This window comes from Epinephelus moara, chromosome 6 (genome assembly GCF_006386435.1).
Source record: "Epinephelus moara isolate mb chromosome 6, YSFRI_EMoa_1.0, whole genome shotgun sequence".
NCBI classification, from domain to species: domain Eukaryota; kingdom Metazoa; phylum Chordata; class Actinopteri; order Perciformes; family Serranidae; genus Epinephelus; species Epinephelus moara.
This window is the reverse complement of record NC_065511.1, coordinates 16,010,442-16,036,283: the sequence shown is the minus strand read 5'-3', so window position 1 is coordinate 16,036,283 and position 25,842 is coordinate 16,010,442. Positions and strand designations below refer to the sequence as shown.

Genomic DNA, 25,842 nt, shown 5'->3' with positions numbered 1-25,842 from the left:
ACACACACACACACACACACACACACACACACACACACACACATATATATACACACACACACACACACACACACACACATATATATATATATATATACACATGTGCAAATTAGGAGCTGACAGGATTGCATTTCAATGAAATTGTACTTTATATCATTTCAAGTGACAAATAAATGACTGATGATCTAAAATGTGATTCAGAACATGTAACAGAGGCCTTTAATTTTGTTAATCATTGAATCAGTGAATCAATCAATGAAACACTCAGTCATTCACATAAAATCATATAAGATACAATCCCTGTCTTCCTAAGTGACAATATTCTGGCACTAACTGTCCTTGATTTTCTATTAACCTGCTTATCTACAACGATTTCAGAAAGACTTCAAAGTCCTGTTTTGCTTAAAAAATTTAAGATGAGAGGTTGTGTCTAAGTATATTCTGACAGTTTGTGTAAAATTCAAAGACTGACCTGCGAAAAGGCAAGCATCGAGGGAAGTTTATGAAATAATTTCTCAAGTGCTGAGATTTTCAAAGGCGGAGTAGGATTTCAAAGAAATTTAAAAGAACACGGGACCGCGCAGTGTTTTCCCTGAGATGGTGGGTCAACTGAGCAGCCGAGAGCTAACAAGTGACCGAGAGCCCACGCACAGAAATAGAGATTGTTGGCTGAAATTAGAGATCACTCTGCGGGGACAGCAACATGAAGCTCTTCACAAATCGTTTTCCAATTTGTTAGAGAAATAGATAACGGAGCCAAATGGCTCAGCTCACGCTTGAGGTTCCTCTGCATTATACATAACTGCATTTGGGTAACTTTCTTTTCAACTGTGATTGTGAGGAAGAGGTGTGCTCTACTTGAACAATGACCCTAAGCATGAATCCAAAGTAAACGATTTAGTGGCTTTACATTGATGTTGTAAACTTTTTGTGCAACTGACACTGATGCAAACTCATGCTGACAAATGAAAGCACAACAACAAACTACAACGACTACAAAAAATGGGTAAATGTACATTGTACAGTTCTGTAATTAATTTGCATTAAAGTCTACAACACAAAATGTACGAAAATAGCCAAATAACTGAGTTTTTTTTTTTTTAATTCACTAAGTAGATTGACTTGTATTCTACCCATCTGGATGACACTGAGCTTCAACTAGAGAATCGAGCAGACAGGAAGACTTATAAACAAACTACTACACGCTGAACCCAGGTCAGAAAGAAATGGATAGAAGACACATGCAGACAATCGACCGACATGCAGCCTGATAGCTAAAGTGAGATTCAGACGGCTGAGTGAAACTACAGGCCAGTTGCAGGCCAGCCAGCTCATCCACCACAGATCTAATATAGAGCACAGAGCCTTGTAAATGCCACAGGATCACTACCTTGTTTGTTCAAAAGCCAAGAACTACAGCAGCGAAAGACGATAGAAAAACAAACTGTGTGACCATCTGACGTAGGTGGGTATGTGTGTACTCTACACAATATAGTGAAGTAGTAAAGCCTCTGGAGACCTCTATGTAAAACAGGTAGGCGTGGATAAGACAATTATTATTTTTACAGCAGTATAATCAGTTTAGAAAGAAAAAACTACATATTTGGACTTTGAAGCTGCAACCGTGCTACTATTTCAACTTTCAGCACTGAACATTTCCTCTTCTGAATTACTTATGATTTTTGTTGATCAATGAATCAACTGGCTTGCTGCTTTTGTGTTAAAAATAAGCTAATGAGACACTGAAGAGTAAAAGTAACCATGACCTCAGGAATCAAAGATTCATACAAGACAAAGGGAGAGAAGAAAACATTTGCATTTTATGGCAAAATACAGACAAAGGGGACTGAGATGTGAGGGCAGCTGTCTGTGTTCTGATTAGCGTAATGTGAATGCTGGTACATGAATGAATAATGCTTTCCACTCTTTCAACTACCATTGAGTTGGAGGTGACCTTAAGTGAAGCAGTTTGCCTCCGCTTCAAAGGAGCTGCTCTGACCAACTACAGAAGAATCCAGTTGTTGGCAGGGCAGCTCACAGATGTCCAACCTAATGAAAGCAGCACACTGATGATCAGAGTGTACGTTCTGCCAAATATCCCCCAGAATGATGATCTTGGAAAAAACAAAATGGAATACCAGTACATATTTTTAGTCCAGAGATGGATGTTGATCAGCACCACAACCAAATCATCTTAATATCTGCTGCTTTTCCTTCTCGCTCGCACTTCTTTAACTACGCTAGCAGCCACCGTGGGTGACAGATCTGTGAGAAGTGTGCGCAAATTTTGACTAGGGATGCCCCGATCAATTGGCCAGCAATCGGTATCGGCCAGTATTCAGGAAAATATATGCAATGGAGAGATCAGGTCTAATGGGCACTGCTCGGTAGAGGGGTAGCTGGTGACTTTTCCTTTCCTGTGTGTTTCATTATGTTTCACAGGTTTTGCAAATACCTCACTACAACTGAACTCTCACTCCTGCAGCGAGCAGCTTGGGGGGGTGTTAGTCAACCACCAATACATGAACCAATAAGCGCAAGCTTTATGCATTATAGTAGCACAACTGTCAGGACTGAGGACAGAGACGCAAGGACTGAGCGTTGCATTTGTATGTGAGTGTGTGTGTGTGAGAGAGCGAGTGACAGACAGAGGGGAGGACAAGGTGGATTACATTAATGCAGTGTTTTTTTAAGTTATTAAAAACTTAGGCCTCTCAGAATGCTGCTTTGTCCCTTTTTGACATGTTCATACCAGTGAATTTGAAAATAAATAAATAAATAAATGAATAACGGCAGTCGGCCCAGCAGATGTGCGTGGATATTGATAAGTGACTATGGCTAATCTTCATGATGGCGGTGACAAACTTGGTTGCTGAAAACAGTACCACTTTGCCCATCTGGCAGCCAACCGTTCATCTTTTAAATAAATCAGAATTTTTACTTTTTAAACACACAATAAATGCCATCAGTGCCACCGCAAACACATGTTATGGTGTCTAGATGCTGTCTGTGTCCTGTCCAGGTTGAGTCTAAACCATTCTAAAACAATGTGGGCCCATGACAAACTAGGTTAGAAGCCATCTATATTCTCCCTTCAAAAAAATAAAAAACATTGTTGCTCCCTATGGTTACATTACTAAGACAGCCGCTAACATTCCCTGGATATTAACGACAGCATAAGCCAGAGAATAGCCAATTTAACAATATCATCAAGGCTCGGCGGAGGGAGCATGCGCCACCGTTTGCTATTCCTCACTCATTTCTGCTGCCCTGCTGCCTCTCCTATCAATCAATCTGGGTCCCGAGGCCAGACAGGGAATGAGTCTGCCCATTCCCTTAGCGCTGCTTGATTGTGTGTCTGTGTGTGTATGTGTGTGTGACAGAGAGAGGAAAGGGGTTGTAAGACAGAGACAAAATGAATGTGTATTTAAAAGAGTATGTGTGAAACCGTGAGATCAGAATGGGAAAGAGAAAACTGAGGAGGAAACAGGGCCTGATTCTGTGGAAAAGTGCAAAATGTGGGAGAGCAGGAATGTGTTTGTTCCTAAATGTGTGTGAAGTGATATAGAAAAGAGAAAGTGTGAGATGTGTGAAGCCTGAGGATGTCATGTACTGCGAGATGTACATCTAAAGTGAGTGCGTACGTGTATGTATGGTGGGGGAGAGGTATTTATCTGCTGGGAGCTAAACTCCTCACCCTGGGCAGTAATGTTAAGAGTCATAATCAACAAGGCGCTACCTGTGTGTGCACACGTGTGTGTGTGTGTGTGTGTGTGTGTGTGTGTGTTGCTGCAATAAACCAGACAGATAGTCCATACTCTAATACTCAATGACACAAGAGGTGAACTGCATCAGACCTTGCATGCTGCTGCAGGCCACAACATCTCAGCTTGGGCAGCAAGATATGTGAGTGTGTGTGTGTCTCTGAATGTGAGGATGCACGTATCTGTGTGTCACTACACATTCTAATCACAACCTTGACTGGCTGACGGGGCCTTGCTCGCTGCAGTTTCACATAAACACACACACAATCACACACACAAAAGCACTGGCCGAAGCTTATATCCACCGGTGTTAAGTCGAGCAGATGAATAATACACAATAAATAAAATAAAATGATGTCAAGGGTGTGAAACTTGGTGAGCTAAATTACCTTTACCCTCCATTTCTCTCCCCGACTTCGCCAGTTTGGTGAATAGAAATTCTGAATAGCTTAAAATGAGGTTAGATGGACCAATCAGACCTCTATCAAAAATAACCTAATTACATTTGGTGGAAAATGTTCCCTCTTAGTTGCAATAAAGGTAGAATGATGAGTATTACATAGACCACTGATCAAGGACAGTTTAAGAGAAATGCTGTGGGAAAGAACTCTTCAAAGCTTGGTTTCAGAACAGAAATATACAGCTGCGATTGAACTGCACTCTAAAGAGCAGCGGCGGTGTTCAGCATGGTAAAAGCGAAGAGGTTGGTTTGCTTTCTTACCTTGCTTACCCTGCACATATAAAACACATTTTTACTTTGTGTCGACCCATCAATATCCTCTCAAAGTCGACACTGAAAAACACAAAACATCGGCCATTTTGGGTGATTGATAGGACTGCTAGCTTTGCTGGCTGCTCTAAATGACTAATTCCTCATATTTTGCCAGTGGTGCTCAGTGGTGACAGCAAAGCATGCTCATCTTGGCATTTCATAAATACTCCCGAACCAAGAGAAAAACAAAACAAATGCTTGGGCGCATTACAATTTAAAGACACCTTATTCTGTGCTCGGAGAGGGGTGTAGTTTCACAGCTCCTCAGTTTTTTTCATCTAACCCTCAGGACTCAGCACACCAGCCCTAATTGAATGAGTCCACACTCTTGACCCATTCATTCAACACAGCTGACAACCTACTCTTACTCCGCGCTCTATTCTGACATTCATTTACTTCTCGACACAAACTTCGAGCTGTTTTGCGAGGTGAAAACAGAGAGTGGTTCTAACCATCTCTGTGTTTACACATTTATTTTGGAAAGTTTTTCCTTTAAAAGCCTCTGTGACAATCCTGTTAAGCATTCTATAAACACACCTGGCTCGACTTTACCTCTTACACAACTAAACAAAACACTACATCTGCTATTGTCTACTTTGGAGAACAAAGTGATTCTCCATGTTTGAAGGCCTTGAGACTAGCTGCCTGTTCTGCCTTGTAGTTCCGCTGTTGCTTTCCTGTTTACCCAGCCTCCTTTAACCTTGCAACTCCTCTGGAGTCCCTAAACAGGAGCGACGAACGATATTAATGCACTTTTCTCCTCCTCTGGATCCTTTCATCACATTACAAACCACTGGTGAACTGTAGAGCCCTCAACTCATGCAAAGCCAGTGTTTCATCCATGCCATGTGCATTTTGGGGTGAATATAATTAATTATTTTGAGGGGAAAGTGCTATCCTCGTGGACTGAAATGTTATCAAGCTAGAAGGTAAAAACAAGGTATCCATGATGAATGTAAAGGAAAAAAGGACCTTAAGTTATTCTCAAGGACACTTCAGATCTAACATAATCAAATGCACAGCCATGACTGCACCCTGCACCCTTGAGGTGAGACGTATAAAAAAAACATATAGCTGAGAAAAATTTTGATACTCGAAATGCATAGTACTGCCTGCATGAATTCCTGCCCCACCTTGGCCATGTGTAACAAAGTACTAACGTGATACAGGTGCACACAGGTGTCTGGAAAGTCTTGTTTCCTCCGTCAACAGCCACTGAAGACAAAACCATCAACAAGTTGCCAGGTTCTGTATGAGTCTCATTCGTAAGGCTATGCGTCTTGCGTAAGGCTTATGCGTCACTGCCACAATATAATACAGCAATTAGGCCTTGAGCTTATAGACATTGCCTTTAAGCAAGCTAAGAAGAAGTGCTGCCCACATAAGCCTTGCATTGATTTCTTTTATTTGGTCTCAATCTCTCTTTCACTGTCTATCTCTTTAAAAAAAAAAAAAAAAAAAAAAAGCTACCAGCACGACAGACACACACAGATGAACACATGCACATGCATATGCATATGCATGCAGACGCTGTTGCTTTACTGAGCGGTGGCTTCCAGGCACCACTTACTACAGATAATAATAATAATGAGAAGCCCAGATTAAAAGAAGATGAAAAATAACCATGCTCACATCATCAAACTAAACCCCAGACAATAGAACCACCCATGTTCAGTGGCAATGTCAATTACAGTACAGACCAGTGATTCCCAAACAAGGGTACTTGTACATGGAACGATTGTGGAGTAGCTCATGCAATTTGAATTCCAAATTATGTCTATAAAAAAAGGTCTCTTTTTGGCTGATATCAGACAGAACTGTCAACTTGATTTACTCCATACTGAAAGTCAGTCAACTTAAACTCAACAGAGTAGGCTGATTTAGAGGTCTTGACCCAGGCTAAGACCTTTTCTGACTTGACAACATTAACAAACGGCCCTTTTGTATTTCATGTTTGAATGTCTGTTAACGGAGCTGCCGACAAGGATACAATAACAAGAAGGAAAGGACATGACACGAGCCAGAGTTTGGTGCCAATCCCATTCTGTTTCCATAATAACAGACAGAGCCACGATCTCTTGGTAGATCAACAACAAGGAAAACGAACGCTCGCTTTTTAGTTTGGTGGAAGGATTTTTCAGTCAAAGGTGAAATAACAAAGATATGATGGTTACAGTGGGATTTGTTGTGCCTGATCCACTGACTGTTAAAAAAAATTACGATAACAGTACCAATTTCTATACCCTTAAAATAATACCAATACCAATAGAGTACTTCATCTGACACCCATAATGTGAATGAAGTGGCCTGTGATTTAGCCATACTTTGGAACATTTTGGTGGCATCTTGGTAAATTGAATTACAAACTCTGTCAATAAACCACACTCGACTTCACCAAACCACAGATTGTACAGGTTGTAGCTGCAGCTGCAGAAGTGTGAGCTCTGCTCCAGGGGACAGTTGTTAGAGTCTGCCAGCTGCACACACACAGTGGCAGGGCTAACTGTTACCACCAATGTAACCTCACGGTTATTAACAGGTTTTACAACAAAGTCGAGCTGTTTCAATGTTTGATCAAGTTTGTTGCTGCTTGGTGTTGGATGTTAGGCGCTGCTGCTGTGTTACCTCGTGCTAACCTTGCAGGTGTTGAACTGACCAAGAGCAGAGCAGCTCTAAATCTGGAGACGTAAGCAACGGAAAATTTGCTCATCCAGTGGGGAGTCCGGATTGTCTGGGATCAGAACCCTAAAGCAAAAAGGATCAAATGCAGGCACTGTTTGACTGGAGATGTTCTGTCATTAACTAGTACTGGGTTATTTCAGTTAATACCTTAAAGGAATCGATAACGATACCCAGACCTAGGTGTAACAATAAATCAATATGGATTGATATATTTATCTAATGATCAAAGATTCAATAATATTGATGCAAAGAGGAAACATTGATGCATATCTTTAAAATGTGCCTTTATTTTGAAATTCTCATGGCACATCTGTGTCACCATTTCCGTCCAAGCACACTGAACAGTGCCAGTAGCCTAGCACAAGGCAGATAATGTGAAGCAGCCAAGAAAAAGATAAGGAGTAGATTTAATGATACTGTTTCATATCAAAAAAATCGTATCGTGGTAGATTTTGTGATAGCAGCAAATATCCTATGATACTGTTTAAAGAATCAATATAATATTCCCATATGATGAGACTTGTGATTCATACCACTTAGGATTGTGTTGAATTACCCAGTTTTAATTCAATTTAAATGAATATGTGGAACATGACGGGTGCACTTGATGAAGGGGTACTTGAGTACATCTGAAAGGGCTGAGTGGGTACTTCAGGAAAAAAAGGCTGGGAAGCAGTGATGTAGATACAGTATCTGAAAGACAACACAGCCATAGGATTAATGAGCCCTACCACTCAACATCATTATGACATACATGGGAGACAGTAAAAGAGAGGTGAAGGCAGGAGTGAGACACGGAGGGGGAAAGGAGAAAGTGTGAAAGGACGGGAGGAGAGGTGACTTCCTGGCTTTCATCTGTGCATGCAATTTGCTAAGTGGAGCACACACCAGTGTGTGTGTGTGTGTGTTTGTAAGAAAGATGGCACATGGGAGAGCTGACCTATGACATGACTATTGATCTCCAAGGTTCAGTATGTGGAGAGGCAAGTGTTGAGTCGTGGCCTTGCCTATATGGTAGGTCCCAGTAATTTGAACAAATACCTGACAAAAACATTTTCTACATCAATGAATAGTGATGATTTAAAAATTATTGTTTTAATATCATATTAGTAGTTCAAAAAGAAATGCGTGCTTGAAGGAAGCAGACATTTAGCTAAGGTTTAATGTCACAAAAGGACATCTGCGTTGTTTCTAAACAATAATTTGTTTTCAAGTCATCATTTCCAGCACTCTGGCGCTGTGTTAAACAAACTTTAATAGCACTGTCAACCAGGACAGGTAAAACCTAAGAGGCCAATCAATATTTCTCACTAGCATGGTAATAAGCAGGTTTTAATTTAAGGATACTCGATTACACAGATGAATATACAAATAAAAAATTAATTAAAAATCATTACTGTTAATTTTTGGAGTTAATTATTAACATCACTTTAATCCCCTGCTCAGTTAGCATACTGCTGACCTTGTCTCACTTCCACTTATTCATTAAAATGTGCCTAACAGTGCACGTGTCTCTACAGACTTGCTGCATCTTGGATACTACTGTCAAAGAAATTAAGTTTAAGCACATTCTTTCCTTCTCCTCTAAAGAGAAAAGAGGGCAAACACTTTCTTTCTATGTATTGTCAAGGTCAGCTGGTGCTGATGTGAGAAAGCAGATAGCTTGTCCTTCTGTCATGGCATTTTGTCCGTCCACGCGTTGATCTGTCGGAAGGAGGGAACAGTGATAAATGTGCAAGTTGTCGGGAAGTAAATGGTGGTATCGAGTTGTGGTCTGGTCCGGGGTGTCAGGAGAGCTACGAGGCTAATTTTCAGCAGCAAGGCTATAATGGGATGTGTGTGCCTTTTTGTGACTGCGCCGGTGTGTTTGTGTGAGCGCACCCACCGTGGTCCATGTTCCACCTGGCACAGTGGATTAGGTGCAATTAATCTTAGTTAAGCAAGCCCTGCGGAGAGCTGCCTGCCTTACACGTGCGTGCACATACAAACACACGCTCGGCCACAAACAGGCAGACAAACACACTCGGTGATGCACTGATGCACGGGAGGGAGTGTGAGAGCATAGTGAAGCAGCTGCTTTGTGTGCCTAACACACTGACGAGTTCACCATATGCACATTTGACAGCGTCGCTTGTCACAGGGCTTTGTTCTGAGAGCGGCAATGGGGACATGATGTGGAAGGGGAAATGGTGTGTGTTTGTTTGCTCACATGTGCACACAATAGTTTATCTTTTTTGAATGGGGAAAAAAATAAAGAATGACTGTAAAAGGAGTTCTACTTGATCTCCTTGTCAATACTTGTTTAACAGCTTGTATGCTAGAAAGAGGTAGGAAGTTCAGTGTGCATGTACAGTATGGAGGGTACCATACTTCTCCAGTCCCTTTAAACTGTATAACCTATCATATTAATCTAAATTAAAAAGGCCAATTTTACATTTCATAAATGCAGCCGTAATATTTAAATTCTAAATTAGCGCTGATTAGGCATGCATAAAAGCTGGCAAAAAGAATTTTAAAATGTGCCAGTGCCTTCGCAAAACAACTCGAAAACATCAGTATGTTACTGAGACAGATGCCAAACGTATTTTCAAAGAATGATTTTTAATCATTCTTGTTACACACTACATTTCTTCTCCCTAAACACCATCAGTTATCCCTCATCTCCCTGCTGGCAACAACAGGTGCAGTGCCAGCACTCAATGCACACAGGAGTAGGTCCTTTAGCCTCTCCCATACAGGCTTCAGTATCAAGGGGCAATTAATTGCAGCGCCACCCACATCATTTGTCTCATCCATATCCCATGCGGCCTCACCTGTGTAAAAAGAAGTCTACAAGCGTCAGACTCGCATGAGTAAACACCAGAACCATTGGTGATTAACACAGCCCAACGGAGGAGCAAAGTAGGAGGAGATATTTCCGGCATCCAGGCTTCTGGAAGCCCTGTTCATTTTCTGCATAGGCAGTGTTCGCTGACTGTCAGCTGGAGCTCTTCCAAGGTTTGAGAAGGCACGAAACAGTTGAATCATTAGTATGAAATATGAGCAACTGGGTTAGAAAATATCTGGTATTTTGATAAAAAGTCAGAGGACACAGAATTAATTGCCACCATTGAGGTTAAGAGGAGGAAATTAAACTGCTGCTATACTGGTCCCCTGTTGGTGTTTAGTGGTCTTCCATAGTGGTGTGTTACTATATGTCCATTGCTCTATTCTGATCACCACAAATCATGAAAATGATTTCAGACCTTTTCTCTTTTACACTGCTGCTCTCATTTACTCATCATTGCTAGTTTTCTTCTTCCTCAACACCTTGCTCCATCTTTTGCTGACTGTTTTTTGTTTTGCCCCAGCTTCTCTCTCACAGCTGTTTACTTTTGCTGCCCATCTTTTCCTGTTTCTCCTCTCCTTTCCCCTGCCCTAACTCTCAATCTTTCGCTTGGTTGCTCTAATTTTCCCTCATAACTTTCTCTCTTTTTTTCCATCTCCCCATCCCTACACCTCGAACCTCCTCTACCCTCTCTCTCAGACATTTTCTTTAATTCTTTCATCCTTGTCACATCCTTCACTCCTCCTTACCTTTCACCCTCCCCCTGCTCCCTACAGCCCACCTGGATTAGCAGCAGTCTGCAGTAATGCATTCTGACCCCCCTCCTCCACACACAGACACACACAAAATTTAATGTGGGGCAGAATCGTGATGAGACAAAGGAGCAGATGAATAAAACAGTGGAACTGATGGCGATGGTGACGGCACCCGGGGGACCCACACTCTTGATTTATTACGCCGGGTGAGCATTCAAAAGCAGATACAGCCCCAGCTCGCTGCTAACAGCCAGTCTCCGATCTACACTACAGTGGGAGAGAAAGCCCAGATAGAGAGATAGGAATGGGGGGAGAGGAAAGGTGAGAGACTGGGGGCAAGGAGCAAAAGACAATGAGCGAGGATCTTTTAGAGCTTGGGAGAGCACCCCACCTCCACCCAAGATCGTAATACATAACAGTGCACATGATTTCTTCAATGTTTATATATTTCCCCTAAAGGTGGCCTGCCAAGTGATTTCTAATTAGCCTCACTGAGGGAGAGCAAGGAAAAACGGAGGAAATCAATTTCCCATTTGGGGCAGGTAGAGTGATCTATTGAAGGGCTAACCCCAAGGAAGACCTTATCAGAACGAGAGAGGGCCAACTTTTTACAAAACACACACACACACACACACACACACACACTCACACACACACACACACACTCGCACACGCATGCCTCACTGCATACTGAATAGTGTATTTACAGCGAGGAGCAAAGAGATCATGGCAGAGGCGTTTTAAATCCCCCTGACTTCAATTAACCCACCGTGAAAATTTCTGCCACAGACTACAATTAAAGTTCCAAAAACCAAGGACTAACCTTGCAGACCCTGGTGGAGGAAAATGCTGATGTAATTGGCCTTAATTAGTTCTGTTTGTGTTTTCACTTCCATTGCTTTGCCTTGGTTTAAGAAGATTAAGATTTTTTTTTTTAAATTTGTTTTTTAAAAACATACCCTCCAGTGGACACTTTTCTTTTCAGCATGTTCTCTCCGTAGCCAACTACTGTCATCATAATTTTTTAGCAAAACATTCAAGCAAACTAGTTTTAAAAAATACATCTACATACGAGAATTTTGAGTTGTAACCTGCACTGTTTCTCTTATGTACAATCTAAGTCTTTAAGAACTGTGGCACACCTTAATTGTACTTCAAGAACATGATTCATTTGGATTTTTTGTGATCACTTCACTGTCATTATAGGGAGGAATATTCAGTTTTGTTGCTCCGGGGTTAAAACAAAAAACAAAACAAACTCCTCCACAGGTGTGCATTAATCAAGCCTTATGGTGTTGGTGCTCTACTTCTAAAAAATGTCTTTATTCAGTGGTAGCAAATGATCAAAAGCAAACGCACTTCTAACAAACTTGAAACAAACAATGCTAACAGTCAATATGGTGGTTCCCATCATAATATTTATGAGCACCTTTGGGTTATCAGTGCAACAAAACTCTGCTATAGAACGGACACAAGTCAACTCTTGGCCAAGTATAGTTCAGATTGTCTTTGAATCCATTCCAAATTTGATTTCTTTGATATCACAAAGAGCAAGGTAGCTAGCTTATAAATAATGAAAACATCTGCTGCAGACCAAAGGGGCCATGAGAAAATGAAGGAAAGAGAGGATAAAGGAAAGGCAAGGGGACTGCAATCATCTAAAATCTCAAGGGAAGGAGAATATTCAGAGAAGGTGTCAAGGACCATTGGATGGACAATGATGGATGAAGAGCCAAAAGAATCTGGAGCAGATGCTGCAGCTTTCCTGCCAGCCACAGTCAAAGCACAGGTGAAGATTTCCACAACACTAAATATGTGTTCCCACCAAGAGCTCTGTGCTTTCATCAGGGCACTATCGCTACTACGACATGGACACTTAGCAAAATCACTAAAGGGAAGCTGTGTTTAATTAACTTGACAAATATTTGAGGCGGACATTTATTAAAGACTGCTTGCTCGACACAGGTAGTGTGTTATCCTTCCTTTTTGCAGAGAGCGTAACAGCCGGGTTCAGTCAATTAGCCCAGCTAATGTTTGCAAGCTAACTAGTTAAGTTAGCCGCCTAAAACGAATGCTAATTACTGGTCTAATCCTAAATCTTATCATACTTTAGTATTTTTTACAAGGAAAACATTCAGCAGAGATCTTTTGAAATGTCTGGGAAAATGGTGGGATGGGAGAAGAGCAAGACATTGACAGTAGCTTAAGCCCCTTTTACACTGTCAGATTTTCGGCAAATGTTGGGCCATTTTGCAGGCAAGCTGCGAGCGTTTAGACACACAGAGCTAGACTGACGAGTTATCCGAGGTGCCAATTTTCCGCCGTGTAGGGTAGTCATATTGACTGAACCTTTTTTGTTTAAAAAGAACGAGGTGGCCTTCCGCCATGGGAGGGGCTGTTGATGACTTGTGGGAGGAGCTGTTGATGACACCGCACGTGCGACGCACTGGCGGAGGACAAACAGGAAACAGCTGATAGCAGGAATGAGTAGCTAGTAGCAAGAGGGAAAGGCAAACTTGAAAGACACTGTAAAGATGAGCAACTGGGGAGACAAGGAATTGCGCGCCCTCCTTGCCCTCGCAAACTAAGAGGCCATTAACCGTCAAATGCCGGGAACGGTGAAGGACGGGCCAACTTATGAGAGAATCGCTGAAGGCCTGACCAGCCGTGGCTTCCCTTGGAGCAAGGCTGTTTATGTCACACGCTGAGCTACACGTTTTGTTACTTGCTCACGCCCCCCACTGCCCTGACAAAGGCACATTCTGTATGAACAAAAGTAGGCAGGCAGTATTTCGCTGCACTCCCTGATTTTGTTTTTATACTGCCAATGCTGAAAGAAGACTGATTGGGCTTTCCTGCAAATTTGAACAATTCCTATTTAATGGGCTATTTAAGGGCTTTAGATAATAGTAACATAGCCAGCTTGCAAATGTAGACAACTAGCATAGCCAGGGTAATGGCAATATCCTGTGTCTGCTAAACACTAAAAACCTATAAACTCATCTTAGAAAAGAATTAAACAAGCTTGAATTGGCAATAGCTGTGGCCACATGCATCCCCTCATTCATGCATTTACATACACACACAACCTCACAAACATCTGTCAGTAGTCCATTTAGGCCTCCCTTCAACAACCAGAGTTCTTCATGAGTTCTGAAATGGGACATGGTGTGTATGTCTGTCTGTGTCTTTCTATAAAGTTTGGTCATGGTGTAAAGGAACATTCTTTTAAAAGTTATGCATCTTTTTATTATGGGCCACAGACACACACACTTGACCTTCATTTTCAGCCTCCTAAGGCAAAAACTGTTGCCACCAAAGGGTGGGGACATTTCTGTGGACCCACCGACCGACAGAGTGAGCTATTGAGCTGCTGCTGGTCACAACTATTAATGAAATGTTTAACTTAACTTAACAGTTATGAAGTGACCTTTCTACACAGAGAATTGCTTTTATGTTTCCTAACATAAAAAGGTCGTGTCTATTATTGCCTTCAAGAGCAGGCTGAGGACTAACAAAACTGTCACAGAATGCAGTATTTCAGGAATGCCTCTTTTCATTACCATTTGTGCTTAATCACAGAATTTCATCATTTGCTTTTGTGGTGCTCCAATGTCCCGTTCACAGAGTTAATCCTCAGTACATTATTGAATAAATCAGCCAACACAAATACTAGTATGAGAACTATTAGGAATGAGTAGTCACCTCACTTGAGGTGTTATTTTGTCTGTCAATGACTTGGAGGGGCTGCTTCACCCTCCTAACACTCACTATTGTCACACATTTAAGCTCGACCCCTTGCTTAACTGAGATAAAAGGGACAGCCACACTATTTTCTTTCTTTATTGCACCAAAGTACATCTTGTTTTAAAGATAACTTATCTTTTGAGATTTCTGAGAAGGCACCCTTGCTTTCAGTATGCAACACACCACTTGGATCAAGCAAAGGGTTTTGGAGCAAAGTGGTGCAGACTGATGAAGCAAAAAGTGGACTCTTTGGCCACAATCACAAAATGTATTGCTGGCAAACAAGAGAGAAAAGCATTTTGGGGGAGAAGAAAAAACACCTTGCAAACCGTTAAAACATTGCAGTGGATTTATAATGCTTTGGAGTCATATGGAAGCTTGAGGCATAAAAAAGGTACAGACCTCTCTTACAACACACATTTTGACTTGTAACGGCATAAAAATCCCAGGTGTAACTAATAACATTGACGACTGCTCTGTTCCATTTAGATTCCAGTTCACCATACCAGTGAGCCAGCATGCATAATTGCGGGTCCTTAGACCTGAAACACTCAGAAAAAGAATGCAGCTATGGGTAATGTTATTAGATTCACTGGTGTTTGACAAGTCAGAATTTCTGCTTTGAAAAATGTCTATTGTTAGGAGAGGGGGAAGAATGGCCTTCAATTTTTAAATAACTATATTTTTAGACTGACCATATTCTACAAGCAACAGTGAAACATGACCCTACAGCAACAGCACAAAACTTAACAGGTTGCAAGAAGTGCAGGCTGTGATTTGTACGTGCCTTTGTTCATAACACTTTTCCAAGGTGTTAAATAAACTAATTAAGAGTAATTTAAGTAAAACTAGCAGAAATATGTTATCTTAATATTTTCTCCTGTAGAGATTATGTTCATTCTAGTGTTAGCAAGACAGATTAAGGCTCGACAGTAACGGTTGCCAGGTTGAAAAGGAAAAACAAAAAGGATATACCAAATAAGATGAAGTATAACTGAATAATATCTTAATTACTCAAAATATAAGGTGACTAAAAACGGCAACCATATTTTCAGCTTCAGCAACAAAAGCTAGTAACTGGTTTCCAGCCTGGCAACCACTTTCAAAGATACTGTTGAGCCCTGAAGAGAAACGCAAAGGCTTTGCCTCCAACTAGACAGACAATACTACATTTCTTCCCGCATGGCCATTCAGGTGTTTTACTTTTACTTTACATTTGGTTTGATTAGACTTTTGCTCAGGTTGAAGATGCGTGGAGCTCTGATGGGCCTGACATGAGATCATTTTAATAAATAAATGGTGAGAATGCAATTTGGTCCACCATACAAGCTGCAAGCAAAACTAACTGCAGTGCCTGGGAAATGTCAGTCAAGCACAGTGTATACACACCCACACAGTCCCGAGAAGAGGTCTAATTAGACAATATAAGAAAAGCAAATTAGGCAAAATAAGAAAAGCACCTGTGGGGATGTAACGTTGGTGTGTGGGGAGTTTAAACGGGCCTATTTTGAAGGTCTTAGGAGGTTTCCAGAGCAAAGGAACAGACACACAGATCTGGGGTATTGAAGATGCTTCTTGAAGAGGATTTGTAAAGTTCAACACATTTGTGAGCCTGGTGCCCTCTCATGGGAAAAAAATAAAACTAAAATCACTAGTGAGATCACTAAAGGTGTAAATGATAAAAAAAAAAACCCAGACATATTAACATTCAGTCTCTAATAAGACACAATTGTGTTTATGATAGTAAATCCATTTTAAGAATGTCCATGAAAACAGAAGTGTCTCTGGGAATTTGTCGTTTAGCTCCTTTGGAGCTTTCGTCTCAGCAGCCAGATTCTCTCTATCTCACAGCCCACTCATATTCACTTCAATCTGAAGTTGTGTGGCTAATTGGTTTGCCGAGTAATTCAAACAGTGGCAGCAGGAGTGACATAAATAACAAATAACAAACTGAAAAGAGGGTGCCAATCAGCAAAATCAACCTCGTTAATGACTACAGGTTGTTTATACATCAAGAGTAACTTGCCATGCTCTTTCTAATTACGTGTCTTGTTAGGACTGAAGTAGCTACAGCCTTGTTATATGTTGTCATGTCAAATGTCCAAATGAAACGCTCCTTGGCCAAGAAAAGATCACCATGTGTTGTCTGAGGGGGCTACCCGCAAAAACACATCTAATTACTGGAATCGGGACACATCGCAAAACAAACTCCCTGAAAACTTGTTTGTCTCACCAGTGCGACAACTGTTCACATCTTCTGAGCCAATGTGAAGCATGACGCGAGCCCAGACAGGGGGCCTGGCAGCCCCTACCACCTGTGTTGGACAGAGAGTGAGCAGCTTGGCATGGGGCAGCAGGATAGCCAGAAGGAAGTGCTGTGCAGTTGAAACAACATACATGTATTATCGAATGGGTACTCATGTTATATAATGTCAATATCTTAATACATTACATGCATTATGTGCATGCAAGTTGGTCTTAAATGTATTTTAGCCTCTAATCACATACACAAACAACATAAGCACTGCCCAAAAGTCAAATTGTTGCCTAAATCTTAATGCACTTAATGTTTTCTTCCCTAAAAGAAGCATTCCTGGCAATTTGAATACACAATTTTCATAAAATGAACGCTTCATTTTTGGGTTATAATTAGCCCAACAGGACATTGGTTGGGTGCCTGCATCGTTTCTCTCTCCAACAGTATGTCGCTTTATTAATCCTTCCATGTTTGTGGCAGGGACTGACGGAGATAGAGGTGGTAGAAGCAGACAATGTGGTGCAGCAAAAAGCAGGATAAAAGAAAAGATGAAGAAAAATTCTGAAGGAAGGACGCAGAGTCGGTGATTGCAGAGAGGGAAGAAGGGAAATGGTCAGAGAAAAGGGTGGAGGCAGCTTTCTTACCTGCAGTGAGTTACAGAAAAAAATGGAGGGGGAAAAAGAGGGAGAGCAGGAAGGAGGGAAGTAGTGGAGGGTGAAGGGAGAGAAAGAGCAGGCTAATTTTGTTCTACCTCCAGGATACCTCCTCCTCCTGCTGAATACTATGGTGACATGGGTTGAATATCAAACGGACTTACCAAAAGTGGCACTGAGCAACGGTTAGTTTGATATAATCCCTTCTTACGAGTCAAACAGGCAACCTGATCATGCTTTATAAGCCTGCAAATTGCATTGAGCCACACCTCATCAGTTGTTTAACCAACTAACATTAACAATTTGGTGAGGTTTTTTTTTTCAGTGTTCAACTACTTTTGAGTCAAATCTAACCAAAATAAAAGACATGAATATAGAGCACCTTTCAAACACTGGGATTAGAAGTAGATTAAACTGTTAAAATAAACAAACAGTTTTTGGTGTCATGATTTACCTTCTTGTTGTCATAACTCACCATTTGACGTTTTTGTATTACTTTCTTTAAAGGTCCAGTGTGCAGTATTTAGGGGGATATATTGGCAGAAATGGAATATAATCTAATAAATTTGTTTTCTTTAGTGTATAATCACCTGAAATTAAGATCTGTACTGTTCTGGTTACCTTAGAATGAGCCACTTCTATCTGCTTAAGGAGTGGGTTCTCATCCACAGAGTCCATCATGTTGCACTGACACATTTCTACAGTAGTCCAGAATGGAAAAAACTTAACACTAGCTCTAGACAGGGCTATTTGCATTTTCCCATTGGCCACCATAATAAGCACCCCCTCCACATATGAGTGTCAAAAAAGACTGATTTTTAATGTGAAATTGCTTTATTCAGTGTTTTTACAGGTTTAAATCACCGGGTCCGTTCGTTTTGGACAGGAAGAGACCTCTGCGGATAATGCGGCTCCTGGTAAAAATCTCCATTTGGATCTGAAGTTATCTGAGAAAAAAAGGTGAGCACACTCTAGTGGGTTCTGGGCGAGTGGCCCATCTGCGATGAGTCAAACAGTGACATGGAAACACTGATTAATAATGTGAAACTGCTTTATTCAGTGTTTCAACCGGTTTAAATCACCTGGTCCGTTTGTTTCGGAGAGAAAGAGACCTCTGCAGATCATTGGCTCCTGGAATAAACCTCCTGAACAATGAATACAGAAGAAGTCTTTACTGAGAGCTCATGCTTGGCACATGGGAGAAGTTTCAGCTGTTTACAATCTGCAATCCTCACCACTAGATGCCACTGAATCCTATGCACTGTTCCTTTAAGCGGTTCTCATCCACCTCCAATGAAAATTACTTCATAACGTCATTCCTATGCTATTTGGAACTGGCCAGTAAACTCTGTGCAGCGTGCAGTCTGTTTGCATGAGCTTGTAGATGGGAGCAGCTGCCCGCAGTTTTTGTTTTTTTATGATAGCGGTTGGTGAGAGTATAAAACATTGAAGACAAATCTTTGTAAACCTGTACAAGAATAGACAGGTGCATGGCAGAGCGTGCAAGAATGAAAGTAGAAAAAATGTTCGCCCACACACTGTCAAAACTTGAAGTGCAGTGACATTTTCAATAAACGTACACTATGTGTTGACAAACTGCAGAGGTTGGTAGGAGCCATAGGAAGTCAACCATATGGACCAGCACACTGCAACAATGAGCTGAGAGCTGCGGAGTCAGGTGCTCTCAGTAGGGTTAGCAATACTAGCAACGCCCTCAGATTTAATGTTAATATCAACCTACTGGTTAATGTAGCTTTAGGCATCATTAAAAAGGTTGAAATGTTACATTACTACAGTTTCTTCTCTTATGTAACAAAACCCTTGTCCAGTTGATAAACATAACGCCTCTCCTCTACAGTGGAGTGTGCTTATGTGTGTGTGTGTGTCAGGAGAGGGGAGGGTCACAATTACTCCCTTGCAAGGTCTGAAGTAAATTCCCACATGCCACTGTCCCTAATAATCTCTCTGAGCCAGGATACCTCTGCTTTGTATTATCACTCATATCACAACAAAAGAAGAGGGCCAGAGCACATTATTAACATGCTACTTGCGTGCCTCTAGTGCACAAAATGCCTGGAGAATAACTGCCTGCAGTGCTACACATCTCTCTCCATACATTTTGTAAATGATACAAGGACAAAGTATGCAAGGACATGGGAAATAGAAGGGTTGGGGTTCAGCCAAGGTTTTATCTGAGGCGGATTCTGCTGTGCGCGCTCGATTACTCTCTTTCTCTATCTTTTTCTCACTCACACTGGTCACATTTGCTGTCACTGACTGTCCTGCAAGTACAGCTCCACACTGGCACCTGTTGATGAAAAGGCAGCATAGCAGACACACAGACATGCTCGCTCTCCAACACACACACACATACACACACATAAAAAAACCACAGTCACGTAACTGCCAATCCTGTCCATCTTTCCTTGAGAGATAGATCGGAGGAGTAATTCTGATCTGAGGGGCCCCTAGCAGGCAATGAGTCAGTGTAAGATGATTCAGGTGTACACACACACACACACACACACACACACACACACACACACACACACACACACACACACACACACACACAGGCAACACTGGTTCAGACAAACACACAAACACAGTGCAGAGATAGATATATCCACACATGCAGACCTTGTAAGCTAAACGTGTCTGGGGTGCGTGATTGGAGGTAAAGGGAGTGCGTGCTGCTTTGCAGAGTCTTTCTACACCCACATCTCATGCTTTATCTAGCGGTGTAGTGATTATCTGATATGTATCAGAAAGTCAATACAATAGTCAGAGATAGGACTACGTTGATACAAAAACACAGATTCAGACCACATTGTGTAAGCCATTCATCAAAAACTGATACAACTGTCAAAAACATTTTGGCCAAATATCCTCCTGTGCCTTGAGAGTGTATAAGAGTGTGTGTGGTGTAAAATGGGGCTGTGTGTGTGTGTGTGTGTGTGTGTGTGTGTGTGTGTGTGACCCCCTCCCCCCTCCTGCCAAGTTTCCCAATCATATACCTACTTCAGGCCATCCACTTCCAGAAAGAAAGTGTGGTGCAGAATAATGAAGTGCTGATTGAAACTTTACTTCCAGGGGCTGTGGACCCAACAGCACTAGCACCCCGACTGTAAGTCTTTCTAGTTTGAGGCAATAATTGAAAGTTATTTTACTTGCAAGGAAACACACCAGTCTAGCATTGTTGAAAATACTGGATTCAGGCAGCTGACACCCACCCAGGTATTCTTTGTCTGCAGTATTTTAACTGCATCTTCTTTGGGGACTGTCCAAAACATTACCCAGCAAGTCAATGTTTGCCATCGTTGATGTGGCAATTAGAGGTCGACCAATAAGATGTTATCGGCCAGACTTTGCTCCAATAGTGGCCAATGGCTGCGCAGCCTTTACCAGTCATGTGGGGATTACATCTACGTACAGCTCCAGAGAAAGCTGGTCCCTTGTGCTGTGCGAGTGTGTTGTGACTAAAGACTTTATTCTAACATGTACTTATATGTATATTTTTGGCTGGATCCAAGCAGCAACCTTTGTGGCTAAAACATGAAGCCAACATGGAAGTGCCGAAAACTGCAGTTCTCTTAACGGCCACTTGAGGCTGGCTCCAGAAGCTAGTCAATCCCCATAAACCCTAGTGTTAAAATGCCCACCTTTACAGCAGATATAAACATGTTTACAGCCTGGTGGAAAAAAACAGTTTTGGTATCTATAGCTAATTTCCCTGTTCATGACAACAGTACAGTGCAGTACAGTATTTAACTCACCCGTTTACATTTGATGAAGGCTTTAAGTTACACATAATCAAGGATGGGCTGCTTGAGAGACAGGCTGTCCGCTTCTCAGGCAGAGACACCCCTCGCTCCTCCCTAGCTCCAGCCTATCTCCCAAATATGGTCACTTCTGGTTCCAAAAAACAAGACGGCGACAGCCAAAATACCAGCTTCAAAACGAGTTCACATACCAATGGATGACATCACCGTAGCCATGTCCATTATTTTTACAGTCTATGGCTGTACCCCAAGAGTGGCCCATGACTGAATGACTATCAGTGACTGACTCAGTTATGAAGTGAAACCATTGGTTAGCTGAATGTCGCAGATTTCTGAATCTGTTACAAAATAAAAGCCCTATTTTTATATTAAAAGTCCTCTAGCGTTTAAGCCAAGGTCAAGCCATATGCTAGTTTTGTATTGTTTTATGAATCATGGAAGAAGTGTCTTAAGAATTCTGAAAACACAAAATTACTCCACTCTAAAGTATGTTGTTGCAAGCTGGTCAAACACCAGTTACAAAATACTCAGAAGTGACTAAAATGCGTATTACAAATACAACTAAGAGAAATATTGCCCATCTCTGACCACCGTTTTGTATGGAGGCTCCATACACAAAGCAACAGTAATGTCATCGTAGACCTGAGAATCTCAGGTTGAATTTAAAGGAAACTAGCTAAAAAGTTTCTGACTGTTAGCTTTATGTTCAGTTCAAGATTTACTTATTAATTACCTTGAGTCTGACATTCGAATTCCTAATTTTTTTTAGTTAGGCGTGGCTATTTTGCTTTGACTTCAATGATCAGTTCAACAGTTATCCAGTATTGTTCATTTCCAAAAGGGTCAAGTTTCTATTTGCGTATGATGGCGGTCGATTTCTCAGCTATCGGCTTTTTCCTGCTCCAACTTATCATTATTATATCGGCCTTTAAAAATTCACTATCAGCTGACCTATAGTGCCAATAAGCATTATTTTAGAGGCATGAGGTTTTTAGCAAATAAAAAATTGAATCTATCCACCAATTTATGTTAATATGCATCTCAAAGTCTGAATATAGGATAGTTTCATGCTTGTTGCCTCCTCTCATTTATAACAGTTCAGTTCTGGTTCTTCAGTAGAATATCAATGTCCCAAGAGTCCAAATTCACACTTCAAGAAAATTACTGTTGTTCTGTCTTCTGCCCCAACATCAGCACAGAAGAAACACTGGCAATTAGCTGCAACAGGGTGAAGAGAGAGAGAGAGAGACAGACAGAGAGAAAGAGTGGTCTGGTTGGTCAGCTGTGTGTGTGGGTTGACAATTTAGGCTGAAGTACAAAATGACCAAATGTGCAGACATAAAATCCACTTCCATGTTTGTGTGTGATAATTCCGCTCTCCGAGTATTTCTCTTTCTATAGCGGTTATTTACTAGATAAAATCGAGAGTGTGCATGAACTCCTTCCTGCAAAATGACTTTGTAAGCAGAGACGGGAGCATTCTATAGTCCACAAGGGTGTCTACTTCGTGCTGTACCGCTCTCAATTCAAAATAATTTCAATGACAAACAGCACACACAACATGAATAACTCCCAACGTGTTTCCATTGTGAACTTGGTCCCGTGTAGTGACAGATAACATAGACTCTGTCGCCTTTGGCAACTGGATCAAAAGCCTGGTTGAGAGGAATTCTGTTGTAGTTCTGTAAATTTTCCAAGGGTTTATGGCAAGGCGCTACTCACTGAAGCCCTTGTTAGCTTAAAGGGAGTGACAGATGAAAAATCCAGTGCATCAAAAGTCAGCAACACAACATGCCATGACACTCACCAGCAAAAACACACACACACATTCACAAACACACACAGAGTGAGCTGTTCCTGACACTAACGACCTTTAGACACCATTGGCGCTTGTGTATCTTGCAGAATTTCTGACAGTTGCTCGTTAGCAGCGGAGGCCTGTTAGAGCAGGATTTTCTCCCTTTCCTGTGTTTCCCGCATCTGCTCACCTTCCCATCCTTCAGTCTGGCTTGTTGCAGATTTTGTTGCGCTAACAAGGAGCGGGTAGCAACAAGGCATGATAGGGGAGGGGCTAAGGTCAGAGGACATGGCATCCTTTGATATGAAAGCTGACGGGAGGCGAGAGGGGAAAGGGAAAGGGAAAGCGTACCTGTGGTGATAAAGACTAAATCAAATCCTGCGCACGTTCGCGCCACCCTCCTGTAACCCAAAAACTGAAGCCATTCCATTCCTGCACCACTGCCCTCAAACATCCACCCTGGCACTGACAGTGTAGTACACCCAGCACCTAGTTAGCTTAGTTAAAAGTCAGCATTGTCCTCAACGCCTTGCCTGAGGACATCTTACACATACACAGACATTCAGAGACTTGTTGATATGATTGTACCTTGGCTCCTAGCCTCAATAGTCTGTTATGTCTTTGAGGTGTGGGCCAATTTAATGGGCTAAGAATGGTGCTTTATCTCTCAAATACACACAGTGGGAACTGACAGAAAAGCAAACTTTTGGTTCGTGGGTTGGAGGTAATCTTTGACCTGAGCCACAGTTTTGCTGCATTTCAAAGGACTGGTTCCGGTAAGATTCAAGGACCAGTTGCTTTTATTTGTACGTTAATTAATTAGTCGGCGCGTTGTCAGAAATTAACTTTTCAGCTCTCTCGTCAAGGACATGTTCAAATGAAAAGCTATCAACTAATCACACATTTTCCTGAACCAAAATAAAAAAAAATTCAGGTAAATATTCCAAAGCAGTATTTCCAGTGCCATTTGGTTATGTCAACTTAGGTACTCAGTGCTAATTAAAAACACGCTCATTCAAATTTGCAATTCACCATGGCATTTAGTTGGAAATTTAATTTAGTAACGTAGTAGTAAGGTTTCATAATCCTCAATGTTATTTTAGCATTCAGATATTATCTCTTAAATGTACCAGCCGTCATAACACTAAACCTCATCACTTCATCCACTCAAGACAAGTTTTACCAGCATTTGGTGCTTAACAGGTATTCATTTTGGACTGTGCTCTGATGTAATTGTGTGTGCGTAGGTGTGTTCATTTTCACAGCTGCAGGAGAGGATCGATAGAATAAACAGAAAGGGAACACTGCTCTCATTTACCTTCATCAAAGTCTGCATCATCCTCGGTGTGTTGGGGGAAGGGGAAGCAGTTGGTGATCTCCAGCCGGTCGTCAACTACCAGGCCCAGCAGGACGCCCTGAACCACCTCGCTGCCCTGGCCCTCTTCCTGGTAGTGCTTGATAATCTTCAGCACCACCTGTGAAAACAGAAACAGCCCCATCACTGAAGTATCAAACTGCCGCAACAGAATCGAGGTAGAGAGGGAGGAAAGGAGGCTTAACGCGCCTTTCAATAACAGTTTCGGGAAAATGATTTCATTTTCTGAAACCGGGGCTAATTTATTTATCGTGCCCATTGTTTGTGCATTCTGTGGCTGTTACAGCATTACTTGTTATTGTATTTTATCATCCTTTGATTTATGTTATCCAATTCAATTGCGTCTCTGCTCGTCATGTTGATTTGTGCTCATTAGTTTGTGTTGGGGTTAGTTTGGTTGGGGTATTTTTTTGCTTTTTTTTTTACAAGCCGCTTGGGTTTTTTCATCCCTGCTGCTGCAGATTTGTGGTATTCCCTTCTCTGTTCTTTCCCACATTATGTTTTACAACAGTACATATACATTAAACCATTAAACTAATACCAATGGGGATAAAACATGGGCAAAAGTAATATGGCTTATCTTCAAGTGTGCATTTAAACTGTAGTATATGTAATGAAATGTATTATAGATAATGATGTTAATTTAGGACTTGCTTAAAAAACTTTATATGCTGTGTTATGCAACTATATTATGTAGGGAAACCACAAATAATATCATTGTTAATTTTACTTTTATCTACACCAGGGGTCTTCAATGTTTTCATAGACTGTATAAAACTGAGTTACATATTAAGTGATCCTACAATAACATGTCAGCCATGCATAAACATACCCTTTTATGGCGCACACAATACTAAGCTATTAATATAATAATTATTGTTTATACACCATGTTTGTTTTTGAGGTGGATGGTATTTCAGAGTCTCCTGCTTGAGAAGTCACAAAATGATCCACTGTGGCTCACACGAATGTTCATACACTTCACATAATAATACAGCTGACTGGCCAATGTGTTTCAATAGGACTTCATTGTAAGCTACTTAGTTCACCCCCCTGTTACGGACAGGTACCACACAGTGATGTAGCATTAGCTGGCTAACATGATTAGACAAGGATTCATGGGTAACAACTAGGGATGCACCGAATATTTGGTAACCGAATATATTCGGCCGAATATTGCAAAAACACACACATTCGGTATTCGGTGGAATAAGTTAAAAGCAAGGCCAAATAATAGCGGCGTGTTTTGATAACGCAATCAAACAGCGTGCTGTGACGCGCGGAGTAAAATGTCGGCAGTGTGGCGATCTGTCCGTCACCACACTCGCATTTGCGACTAAAAATAGTTTTGAGCGAGCAAAATAGGCTTAAATCATTCAGCACGCTGTGCGAGCAGCCTACAGATTTCAACCAGCAGCAGAAACGAAAGG

General features: G+C 41.4%; 1 protein-coding gene across 1 annotated transcript in view; it reads right to left on the bottom strand.

The window, feature by feature from the left end:
• The window catches only part of LOC126391791 (eukaryotic translation initiation factor 3 subunit H), a 69,224-nt gene that overhangs the window by 33,467 nt on the left and 9,915 nt on the right, over window positions 1-25,842 (bottom strand). Inside the window, exon 2 of the mRNA XM_050046731.1 lies at window positions 24,356-24,512. Coding sequence (XP_049902688.1) covers window positions 24,356-24,512 — 157 coding nt within the window. The remainder of the gene's footprint in view (window positions 1-24,355; window positions 24,513-25,842) is intronic.